The sequence below is a fragment of the Xenopus laevis genome, chromosome 1S (genome assembly GCF_017654675.1).
Source record: "Xenopus laevis strain J_2021 chromosome 1S, Xenopus_laevis_v10.1, whole genome shotgun sequence".
NCBI classification, from domain to species: domain Eukaryota; kingdom Metazoa; phylum Chordata; class Amphibia; order Anura; family Pipidae; genus Xenopus; species Xenopus laevis.
The window spans coordinates 153653004-153666066 of NC_054372.1; the positions used below are offsets into that span (position 1 = coordinate 153653004).

At 37.1% G+C, this 13063-nt stretch overlaps 1 protein-coding gene across 1 annotated transcript; it reads left to right on the top strand.

Annotated features, from left to right (window-relative positions):
• Window positions 1-6883: 6883 nt before the first annotated feature.
• Window positions 6884-11464, top strand: LOC121399499. Its single transcript, XM_041580401.1, has 5 exons — window positions 6884-7760; window positions 8043-8141; window positions 8345-8470; window positions 9451-9567; window positions 10005-11464. Exon 5 carries the CDS (start codon window positions 10097-10099, stop codon window positions 10817-10819), a length of 723 nt encoding a protein of 240 aa, XP_041436335.1. The 5' UTR covers window positions 6884-7760; window positions 8043-8141; window positions 8345-8470; window positions 9451-9567; window positions 10005-10096; the 3' UTR covers window positions 10820-11464.
• Window positions 11465-13063: the final 1599 nt, after the last annotated feature.

Sequence of the window (13063 nt, forward strand, 5' to 3'; positions counted from 1 at the left end):
GAGGGAAGAGTTAAATTATGAGGGGAGACTGACAAGGTTGGGGTTGTTTTCTCTGGAAAAAAGGCGCTTGCGAGGGGACATGATTAGACTTTACAAGTACATTAGAGGACATTATAGACAAATAGCAGGGGACCTTTTTACCCATAAAGTGGATCACCGTACCAGAGGCCACCCCTTTAGACTAGAGGAAAAGAAGTTTCATTTAAAGGAACAGAGTAGGGAGTTCATCACAGTCAGGACAGTGAGGTTGGGGAATGCACTGCCGGGTGATGTTGTGATGCTGATTCAGTTAATGACTATAAGAGGGACTTGGATGATTTCTTGGACAGACATAATACAAAGGCTATTGTGATACTAAACTCTATAGTTAGTATAGGTATGGGTATATAGAATTTAATTAAAAGTAGGGAGGGGTGTGTGTATGGGGCTGGGTTTTCATTTGGAGGGGTTGAACTTGATGGACTTTGTCTTTTTTCAACCCAATTTAACTATGTAACTATGATAGGTAATGCCGTAAGATATAGAAATCGAAATATACTGAAATACATTTAACTTTTTTTTTTAATGAAGGCCAATATTATATTTAAATAAAACGTGTTGGGGGCCTTGCATTTAAATTAGGAAATACAAATCCTACAGTAGATTAAAAAATAATGTAGTTCATACAAAATATCTTTTAAGTGGCAGTGTAGCATAATCCAAATATTGCTTTTAAACCCGGCAGAACATATTCAACATTTTACTAAAAGTAAACTTGTTACTAACGTACAAATAATGAATGTTCATTTATTCAGATTCTTTTTTCCATTTATGGGCCAGATTTAGTGATGGGCGACTTTGTCCCGATTTGCCAAAAATTTCGTGAAACGGCAGAAAATTAATGAAAGGGGATGTTTGACACCAACGACAATTTAGCGCACTTTAGTCAATTGGCGCATATTAAATTGTCGCCTGTGTCAAAATGGTCGCCGCCAACCAAAACGGTCAGCAGCGTCAAACTATTTTTGACGCAGGTGAAGTGTTTTGCGAATTTATTCGCCAGCTGCAAAACACAGAAATTTGCCGCAAATTCTCACCTGCCGGATAATTTCACCCATCACTAGCCAGATTTAATTAAGAGAGAAAAACTTATCTCAAGGTTTATCATGGGAAAATTCATGGACAAGATTCAAAGATAAATCATTTTTAAAGATTATTTCTATAATTCATTTGGATCCAATGTTTAGCAAACAGAACATCAGTCACAGGAATCCATTGATGCTGTTTCCCTCAATTGAGCCCATAAAGAATTGTTACAGTTGCCGCACAAATTACCCTGATACCAAAAAAGGCAAAGATTTGTCTTTCTGTGACTTATTTTATCCAATATGACTGTTAAATAGAGATATGACAAGACATTTCCCAACTGCTAATATCATAGACTTTCCCAGGCAAGTTCTTCTACTGCTCATTATAATGCAATACAGTCAAGGCCTCAGACTGAGCGTAGTGGGTGTGTTTATAGAAAGGTATTGGTCTCAAGTGCATTGCATACAGCCTTAATTATGGGCTCCTTATTATTGGAGCAAATTTGTTATTTTTCCACTGGATCCCAATGCCAAACAACTATAAATTAAACTCTCAATGGCTTAGTGATTTTAGTTAGGGGTTACATGTACTTTACAGGGCCTATTTACTAACATTTCATTTCTTTCCATAAATTTTTTAAAATGTGTGGTTTACCTTTATTTCTAAAAAAAAATTGAGTTTTATTCAGTGTAAAAAACCTCTAAGGGAAAACATGTTGAGGTGCTGTAGAAGTCAGTGGGAGCTGCGTTTAACTTTTTGGACCTCTTTAAATGAATTATGATTTTTTAGAGGTTTTTCGATTTTTTCTTTGCTAGATATTGTCCCAAAAACTCAAATTTCAAAAAAAAAAAAAATTCTATTTTTACAGCATCGTTCAGCTCTTTTTTTGGATTTTAAATTCTGTGTATAAGTTTAGCCTACTTTTAATTGTGTTTTATGTAATTCATTATAATTAACTTTTATTTGTGGGCACTTTTATAGAAATGTTATCATTAAGATTTATTTTTAAAGTTAGAGAGTAAAGGAGCGTGTACATAAACATAGAAAATCCTATTAAATAAGGCAAAATATCACGTTATATTATAAGTAGTGATGGGCGAAATTAGCAAAATGGCTATAAATTCGCGAAATGGGACATTTGTCGCTGTATTCAATGGGCGCGCGGTAAATTGTTGCCAGCATCAAAATGGTCGCCGGCATCAAAATGGTCACCCGCGTCCAAAATGGACGCTGGCGTCAAACTTTTTTTCACAGCGAATTTATTCGCCAGCCGCGAAACTCGGAAATTTGCAGCAAATTCTTGGCTGGCAAATAAATTCACCCATCACTAATTATAAATGAACTAACTGTACATTTTTTTCTCATAGTCTATTTAACACCATTAGGGATGGGCGAATTTTTTCACCTTGTTTAGCCGCGGAATTGATGCCCATAAACTTGAATGGCATCGCACGTCAAAAAAACATTTTTTTTTGCTGCCCATAGACTTTAATGGATGTGGGCGAATTTTTGCCAGCGGCGAATTTTTTGCCAAACGGGTCAAATTCGCCCATCCCTTAACACCATTTAATACTGTTGTATTGTATTGACTGGTGCTGGATTGGACATTCAAAACTTATGGAAGCAGATTTAGACTATGATCTGCTATGAATGTGTTCTATTGTCTAGCTAACCTGTTTAAAATTATAACAATTTAACATGAACTAAGCCTGTGGTTGATTCAAATCTTAGCTTCTATTGTGACATAATCAACATCATCCATTATGACATCAATAACATTATCATCTATTGTGACATCATCAACATCACCTATTGTGACATCATCATCACCTATTATGACATCATCGACGTCATCCATTGTGACATCAATAACATTATCATCTATTGTGACATCATCAACATCACCTATTGTGACATCATCATCACCTATTATGACATCATCAACATCCTCCATTGTGACATCATCACCTGTTGTGACATCATCAACAGCAGAGGAATAGCTTAATACACGGCACAGAATAGTCATTTGCATTTCAGACATCAGAGGTAAGAGCAGCTGATCATTTTACAGGTTTTTAACAATCGTTTATATCATATATATCATATTATATTATATTAGTTGTGAAAAATATAGACATAGGACAATATCCTAACTATCCCTGATTTTGGTATAAATTAATAGTGATGAACAAATCTGGCTTGTTTTGAAAAATTCTCAAAACCATGATAAACTTGGTAAAAGGGTGACATTTCAGTAAAATATAAGCAAATCATTGGAGTCAATAAGCATTTTTTTCCATTGTGGTTTAAAAAAAAAAAACAGGTGGAAATATTCTCATAATGCCATGGGCATTTACCCAATGACGTTTTACGTGTTTTTGTTTGTTAGTTTGTTATTGCTTCTGGTGTATCACAAATTTGTTAAAACATTTTCTGTTGGTAAAAATGCAAATGTCACCATGAAACTGTACCAGGGGAAAAATTTGCTCATACCCATAAAGTTCTGAGTAACAAGCTCCAACCTGATGTTATTTCTCTTCTCTTTCATCAAACGTGAAGAATTCGAAGACTCGCTTCCAACTATCTGTTGTCAGAAATGGGATTTTTGGACTTTTTCTGCTGTTCTTCTTTCAGGAGAAAAGTAAGGCCATTGCAAAGGCTTCTCTTTTTATTTATAATAATAATAATAATAATAATAGTGTTTCTATGTATGGTAGGAAGGACAATTGTCTGTTAATGGATTGTTAATAAACAAATAAAACAAATTCTTTCTTTTTATTCACAGAAGCAGAAAGAGACAAAACCATTTTCAGAACTTTACAAAGTAAGCAAGAGTATATTTTGTCTGAACTCCAGTGGGGCCCTAAGTGGATGAAAGAACCTATCACTGAGCTTTGTCTGGGATCTATAATATAAAATATTGGTTTAGCCAAAGTGTGGGAGCCTTTATACCCCTTGATCTATTGCTACAATATGATGTCTTTTTATTTAATAGCACTGCTTCTTCATTTGTGGACTGCTTTATTCTAAAATATATTCCACTTTTCTATCATTCCTGCTTTTATCCCTCTCCCTCTCTTTCCATACACATGTTAATATCTCTGGTAGGAGGTTATCAACTCCTTACTCAGAATTCTATGCACCCTATTATTTCTATATTAAAAGGGTGGTTTAGCTTTAAGTTAACTTTTAGGGGCCGATTCACAAAGGGTCGAATATCGAGGGTTAATTAACCCTCGATATTCGACTGGGAATCAAAATCCTTCGACTTCGAATATCGAAGTCAAAGGATTTTAGCGCAAATAGTGCGATCGAACGATCGAAGGATTATTCCTTCAATCGAACGATAAAATCCTTCGAATCGAACGATTTGAAGGATTTCAATCCAACGATCGAAGGAATATCCTTCGATCAAAAAAACTTAGGAAAGCCTATGGGGACCTTCCCCATAGGCTAACATTGAGTTCGGTAGCTTTTAGATGGCGAACTAGGGGGTCGAAGTTTTTTCTTAAAGAGACAGTACTTCGATTATCGAATAGTCGAACGATTTTTAGTTCGAATCCTTCGATTCGAAGTCGTAGTCGAAGGTCGTAGTAGCCCATTCGATGGTCGAAGTAGCCCAAAAAACACTTCGAAATTCAAAGTTTTTTTACTTCGAATCCTTCACTTGAAGTTAGTGAATCGGCCCCCTAATATGTTATAGAGTGGCCAGTTCAAAGCAACTTTTCAATTGGCCTTTATATTTTCTTTTTTTATAGTTTTTGCATTATTTGCCTTCTTCTTCTTCTTACTCTTTTGAGCTTTCTAATGGGGGTCACTGACCCCATCTAAAAAACAAATACCCTGTAAGACTACAAATGAATTGTTAATGCTACTTACTCATCCGTCTATTTGTACTTTGAATATTGTGCCCAAGAAATTAAAACTCTTTTATTTCTTTTTTTAGCCCATTACCAATAAAATCACCTTAGGGAAAGAACTTGGCAGCGGAGGCCATGGACAAGTCTATCAGGTAAGACACAAAATGTTTACAGAAAAGAAGAAATACAGCACATTGTATTGATCTGTTAGTGACAGCTAATACTAAATCTTGTAGAAAAGTCCCAACAAAACATTTCTGCATTACAGGGTCAACATGCCAAGAAAGGCAAAGTCGCTGTAAAAGTTGTCAGCCTTGAAGATGAAGAGGTAAGTTGTCTTTGGTGTTTCATTGATTATTTTACTAAAGTTGAATGAGAGGAACGTAGTTCCGGGTCTAGTGATGCATTGTCTGTAAACTAAATTTCTTTCTTTAATTCTGCTCTAGGATCAAGACTGGGTCAGAGAGGAGCTGTATTTCCTCAGCAAATACTCTGCCCACAGAAATGTTGCCACTTACCATGGGGCATATTTTCAACCAAAAGCTTCAGAGGAAGAACCTGACAAGCTTTGGGTAAGTAAAAGTTTTATGATGTTATAAGCCTTGTGTTCTAGTGCAGTGTCGGACTGGCCCACCGGGATACCAGGAAAACTCCCGGTGGGCCAAGGTGTCAGTGGGCCCTCCTGCTTCTAACCTTTTGGCCTATATCATGGTCATTCTCTATTTCTTTATGGGAATAAAGAGGCTTAATAATGGAAGAATAGAGTATAGTATGTAGAGAAAAGAGACTAGTAGAATAAAGAGGTTGAGTGAGGAGAGGAGGTATAATAGTTTGGTGGGCCCTCAACCTAAGGTTTTCTGGTGGGCCCCTGGTATCCCAGTCTGACACTGTTTTAGTGTCATTTCAAGGGGAAGCTCTCCTGACTGGCTGGAAGTTGCCCGGCTACATCTAAATTTAACGAAGTCTATTACTATAGATGCGGAATCCGTTACAAAGCTTTTCCAGTATAAATCAGATCTTTTTTTTTCCTTCTTTTTAGATTATGATGAAGCTCTGTGGTGGCGGCTCCATCGGTGACTTAGTCAACAGCATGAATGGTAGTCCCCTTAGTGAGAAGTGGATTGCCTATTTCTGCAGGGAGACCTTACATGTATGTCTAAATATTTCCATTTCAGGCTTCTTCTTGCACCTCTTTAACACACCTTTACATTATTAACTCTATCACGTGACTTTTCAATCCTAATAATTGTTAATTCAATTTCTACAGGGTCTGAAACACCTACACAAGCACCGCGTCGCCCATAGAGACATCAAATGTCTCAACATTATGTTGACAGAAGAGGCGAAAGTCAAAATAAGTAAGTGAAGCTTTTTTCTTAAATAATGATGAACAGTTGCCAAACACTAGGACACAATGTATAGTTTAAAGGTCAAGCGGCAGGTGTATTTTTACTAATCAATTGCTATGCACACGCAGGCCATTTCCCTACTAATTTATTGCTGTGTAACTAATGATTAAAACATTGATGATTATAACATGTCTCATTTGTGCGTTTAGTTGATTTTGGCATCAGCGGAATGCTTGACAAGGAAACAGGGATGTGCTATGAAGATCTAGGAACCCCTGATTGGAAAGCCCCGGAAATTTCCACAAGCCAACAGGGATATGACGTGAAGGTAAATCACATGCTTGATTACTGTTTTATCATAATCATCTATTTTGCTTCCTAATTTGGTGTGAAATTTAATATAATGAGTAAAATTAGTTGCTCCTTCCTCTATCAACGAGACACCCCGTTATTTTTGCGTGATAGTGTATAGCTCAATACACTTTGGGGAATGCAGTTCTCATAGTAGAAGGATGTTATTAATTCAGCATGTCTTTTCTTTTATGGATATTTTTTAAAATAAACCACCATCACAGATTATTTTTACCATTAAAAAGACTGGAATGAGGAAAAATATTTGTATCTGAATTATATACAATCCATTTAATTTCTTTGTATTATTCTTTTTTTTCAGTGTGATATATGGTCATTGGGGGTGACAGCATATGAAATGGCAGAGGGACAACCTCGTAAGTAAAACTCGAGAAATCTCATGTCTACATTGTAATCAAGGCAGGAGGTTTTGAGATTAAGCCTTGTGCTATAGAGACGTGTAGGAAACCATATCATGTATCGGAATATTTAAGATCATTATTTTACTGATCCTATTTTACTTTGAACAACTTTTAGCATTTGTTGATATTGACCCAGAGGACATCGTAGACCATATCCTTCAAAATCCTACACCAAAACTGCCATCAAACAAATGGTGAGTCATTCTCTAAATGGGGGTTTAATTTACAACGTGACTTTACCCATTTTCGAAAAAAAGATGCATGGGTTTATTTAGGTTCTACATTCATTGCACAATCTGCTGTATATTCTATAAAGTCAATGACATCCACCAAGGTGTAACCTTGTTATCTTATTACCTCAATATATTATACTTTCTACTCACTGATGTGCCCTTAAGAATAGGCATTGTTTGCCGTGCCATTTTAATATATGCACAGTAATTATTGGAGCCCACAGTATGTATTTAATAGCCTTCTCCCAAGGGGAGTTTAACCAGAAAGCTGAAGTTAACAAATATATTCATCTTTTTCCAGGTCAGAAAAGTTCCAATCATTTCTGGAGTTATGTTTGGAGAAGAATGTTAATAGCAGACCAACTGCAAAGCAACTCCTAAAGCACCCATTTGTTAAAGATCTGCCCCCTGACAAACAGATCAGAGGGGAAATTAAGGACCACCTTAAGGCCCTTAAAGCACGACGCTCTATAAAAGGTAAGTGAACTAACAGCTAGTACTTGACGTTTAGGCATCAGCATTATAAATAATAAGTTCATTGGACATGGAACTACCGGCTCCTGGAGGTGATAATGGCTGTTTCTTTAGCAACTTTTTAGAAAGATAGATTAGTTTGAGTAAGAATTGTTACCATGGCCATGTGTGTAGCAATCTATAATCCTGATATTAGATTATAATCTGGAAAGGAAGGTTTTTTATAATTGTTTTAGGATGATTATATGCAAAACAGAGTAACCAAGAATTCCATTTGTATTGCAGAGAGTTGCCCACATAAAAGAAACCTCACACCATGCCTGAAAATAGTTTCAGATGAAGAAGAAGATGAGGAGGAGGAAAAAGAGAGCAAGACGCCTCAAGGTAAATTTGAAAGGGGGGTTCAAGCCATGATGGGAATAGTGGAAGGAGGATGGTTTTGTACCAAATGCAAAATCTAAAATTGCCCTTTCTTTGCTTTGTTTAAATGTTCATATCCCATACTTGCTCAAAGATATATTATATTATATAACTAGATATACGGGCAAAATATGTTTTTTTTTTACTTGTTTTTTTTTTTTTTTTAGAGAGAAGTCCAACAATACCTCTTAGAAACCGGTGCACACCATTCCGAGAGAAAGTAAATCCGCTCACTATAAAATACTCAAGTGAAGAGGAAAGTGAGGAAGAAGAAACTTCTAGAGCCTCACAAGGTACATTATGAAAGGATGTCCTATCTAAATCCCACAGAAAACATGTGAAATACAGACACATGTCTCTTACATTCATTCACCTACTCACAGTCACGTTTCAGACACCAGTTGCCACCAGTTGCCATAGCATAACCATGATGTATCCATCTAATATATTTGGGATGGGGCTGGAAATGCTACAACCATAAAACACATTAGAAACATTTACACGAGCCATTTATCTTCCCACGCGTTCAATGTTTGCTGTTATATCTTGTTTTCTTAAAGGAGAAGGAATAGTGTTTTACACTTGGGGATGCCAAAAGTTAGACACTCCAAGTAATTGCTTTTACTTACCTGACACCCCGGGCCGGTGCTCCTATCAGAAGAAAACCGCACTGGCCCGGGGTTCTTCCTTTGAGCACAGTGGAGAGATTCTCTTCCTGCTTCTTCGGGTCTTAGCGTGGTTCTGCATGTGCAGTACAGTGAAAAGCCAAACTTTAAGGGAAAAACTCGGCTATTTCGCTCTACTGTGCATGCGTTTGCCCCAGGAAATTTGAAAACCTGAAGAAGCAGGATGAGGATCTCTCTGCCGTGCTCAAAAGAAGAACCCCGGGCCGGTACGGTTTTCTTCTAATAGTCACTTGGGGTGCCTAACTGTTGCTATTCCTTGTCCTTTAAGAGAGAAGGCCAAGTACCCCTTGTAAAAACAAGAATAGGTCTTTCCAGCAAAAAGTAAAGCCACCGAGTATAACATTTTTTTAAGTGACAATGAAAGTCAAGAAGATAATGATGCACAAACCCCACAGGTAAATTAATGTGGATTTAATATAAACTATAAGAATTTTGCAGAACCAGATACATTATTATTATAAATACTTGTACCCATATAACATCTCACACTCAAAGTCAATATCACCTGAGATTCTTTCACCCTTTATATGAAAATGTAACTGTATTAAAGATACAATGGATTAACTCTGATATTCCCCTATGTTTAGAATTACAAAAGACCAGCCAATGTAAACGGCAAAGTACACCTTATAAGGGTAAACGAAATCCTCTGAAGATACAATATTCTTCAAGTGAGGAGGAAAATACTGAAGAACCCACTAAAGGTAAAAATAGAATGGATTTTAAATATATTGTCAAATATATTTGACAATGTTGCAGTTCAGTTAGATTGTGAGGGCTGTTGCCTACGCCCAAGGATGATCAGAAACACAATAGATGAACACAAGAAAAGACCGTCTTAGATTGTAAGCTTTATGGGGCTAGGACCTCCATCCTACTGTGTCTCTAACCACATGGCACTTAATCTCTGTATAGTTGTACTTAATTATTTTATTTATTATAATGCTTGTCCTACACAAATTTGTATCAACTGAAAAATTGGGTTATTCCTAGTTGACATATCTCCAAACTAAGCAAAACATACAGTATCTGTATTAGGGATGTAAAACAGAGATACATTATCAGTGCACGTTTGTATAAAGTCAATTCAAAAAGAACTTTTGTGATTTTCTATATTGTAATTTTCTTTAAATTATTTTAGACCTTGAAGATAATGAATGTGAAGAGCTTTCCAATGAGTCAGATGAAGTAAATTCTGTACAGGACGATGACTCATGTGACCAGGCCCCTGAGATGAAAGAAGAAGCCTCAGTTGGTGATGGTTCATATAATACTGAACCTGGCACTGGAAATGAGGCTGATGAGAAAGAAGGATCATGTGACCAGGCCTCACAAATTAATGAAGAAACCTCAAATGCTGATGGTTCTTTAAATCATGAACCTGAAAATGACATTGAGGAGATAGATGGCCCATTTCAACAAACTGCAGAAAAAGAGGAGCCATTGAATCCAAACCCTGGAGTTGAAGAAGCCTCAGTCGGTGATGGTTCATGTAATACTGAACCTAGCACTGGAAATGAGGCTGAGGAGAAAGAGGGATTGTGTGACCAGGCCTCACAAATTAATGAAGAAACATCAAATGCTGATGGTTCATTAAATCCTGAACCTGAAAATTATATTGAGGAGATAGATGGCCCATTTCAACAAACTGCAGAAGAAGAGGAGCCATTGAATCCAAACCCTGGAGTTGAAGAAGCCTCAGTTGGTGATGGTTCATGTAATACTGAACCTGGCACTGGAAATGAGGCTGAGGAGAAAGAGGGATCATATGACCAGGGCTCACAAATTAATGAAGAAACCTCAAATGATGATGGTTCATTAAATCCTGAACCTGAAAATGACATTGAGGAGATAGATGGTCCGTTTCAACAAACTGCAGAAGAAGAGGAGCTATTGAATCCAAACCCTGGAGTTAAAGAAGCCTCAGTTGGTGATGGTTCATGTAAAATGTATTAAATCCTGAACCTGAAAATGACATTGAGGAGATAGATGGCCCATTTCAACAAATTGCAGAAGAAGAGGAGCCATTGAATTCAAACCCTGGAGTTGAAGAAGCCTCAGTTGGTGATGGTTCATGTAATACTGAACCTGGCACTGGAAATGAGGCTGAGGAGAAAGCGGGATTATGTGACCAGGCATCACAAATTAATGAATATGGTTCATGAAATACTGAACCTGGCACTGGAAATGAGGCTGATGAGAAAGAGGGATCATGTGACCAAGCCTCAGAAATTAATGAAGAAACCTCAAATGCTGATGGTTCATTAAATCCTGAACTTGAAAATGACATTGAGGAGATAGATGGCCCATTTCAACAAACTGCAGATGAAGAAGAGCGATTGAATCCAAACTCTGGTGGTGAAGAGGTGACAAGCCAGGAGCTGATTCATACCTGAACACCACAGAAATAGGGTCATGCCCAATAACATTCTAGGCTATTGGACCTACTGATGCAGCATACCTTACCCCAGTGGGAGTACAAAAAGCTACGGGTGGGTGGATGGGTTAAGGAAGCTGCATCATATCAACCACCTCAAGCAGTATGGGGCATAGAAGCCCCTGCATGTGTCCATGTAATACATTTAAATAAAGCTAAATAAAACTAAATAAGCAAATCTTTATTCTTGTAACTGCAGTATCGCCATTTTGGCATAGAATTGTGAAGTTTCAACTTAGTGGAATATTCGGCTGTTGTTGGCATGTAATGGGTAGGAAGCTCAATGCTTTATGCTCTCTGGGAACTACCTTATAGCACTCTATAGGGAGAAATTAGTTAAAGGTATAGGTAGGAATTGGCAAGCCCTAAAATGTGTTATTTATTAACGTAAAAAAAGCAATGAAAACCTTGTTCCCTTTTAAATGAACTGTTAGTATGATGTAGAGAGGGATATTCTGAGACAATTTGTAATAAGTTTTCATTTTTTATTAGTTGTGGTTTTTGAGTAATTTAGATTATTATTCAGCAACTCTCCACTTTGAAATGTCAGGCATCTGGTTTCTAGGGTCTAAATTCCCCTAGCAACCATGCATTGCTTTGAATAGGAGACTGGAATATGAATAGGAGAGGCCTGAATAGAAAGATGGAATAAAAAGTAGCAATAACAATACATTTGTAGCCTTACAGAGCATTTGTTTTTCAAGATTGGAAAGAGTCAGAAGAAAAAGGCAAATAATTCAAAAACTATAAAAATGAAGAGCAATTGAAAAGTTGCTGAGAATTAGCCATTCTATAACATACTAAAAGCTAACTGAAATGTGAACCACCCCTTTATAAACGATGAGTAAAATAGGAATTTTAGGTTTTGTCCATGATTTTTCCCATTCAAACTGAACTGAAAAAGGTTCAGTGGAAGGAGAACAACCCTTTTAGTGCATAAATGTCCTTGATAATTGGTGAATTCTGAGCTTTTGTCTTGTCATGTGGATATGGGTGCCATCAACACCAGCATTAGAGTGCAAGTTCTGTGTGTTGTCACAGCATACCATCATCATCATCATCTATCTCTAGAGCATCAGCAAGTTCCACAGGGCTTTACATCAATATATAAGAAACAAAAGCCTTACAATAATTTCCCAAACAAGGATTAGAGAGCTCAAATGGCTGAAAGTAAAGTCTAAAGTAAGGTGAAAGCTCCTTTTCATGCCTTCTACTTTGCACCTTGTGTGTGGGCTTTATCAGAGCCGGCTGAAGGGAACATTGGCGCACATTGTAAACAGCAACTCCATTATACACGAGAAATGGGAAAACCGAGGGGCCCAGGGCCCTAGTGTATAACATTCAGCAACTTATTCATAAATATTTAAAATTGCGGACATGAGCTTTTGTGGCAAGTCACATCTCCGTACAAGTCAGTGTAGAGTGTGCATAACATGGGACTCTCTGTTATAATGATTATATCACGGTAAAACTTGTTTTTTTCAAAACAGATTTTTTGGTTTTTTTTTAATATTTAATTCAGAAATCTGACATGGGGTTACACATATTGTCAGTTTCCCAGGTGCCCCCAATCATGTGACTTGTGCTCTGATAACTCTCTCTTTACTGCTGTACTTCAAGTTGGAGTGATAACCCCCCAGCAGCCTTACAACTGAACAATAGGGAGGTAACCAGATAGCAGCTCCCTAACACAAGATAACAGCTGCCTGGTACATCTAAGAACATCAATCAATAGTAAAATCCAGGTCCCACTGAGACACATT

Bases quoted from the DNA above. Each gene is read 5' to 3' on its own strand.
- LOC121399499 (XM_041580401.1), top strand. From the start codon at position 10,097: ATGAAAGAAGAAGCCTCAGTTGGTGATGGTTCATATAATACTGAACCT.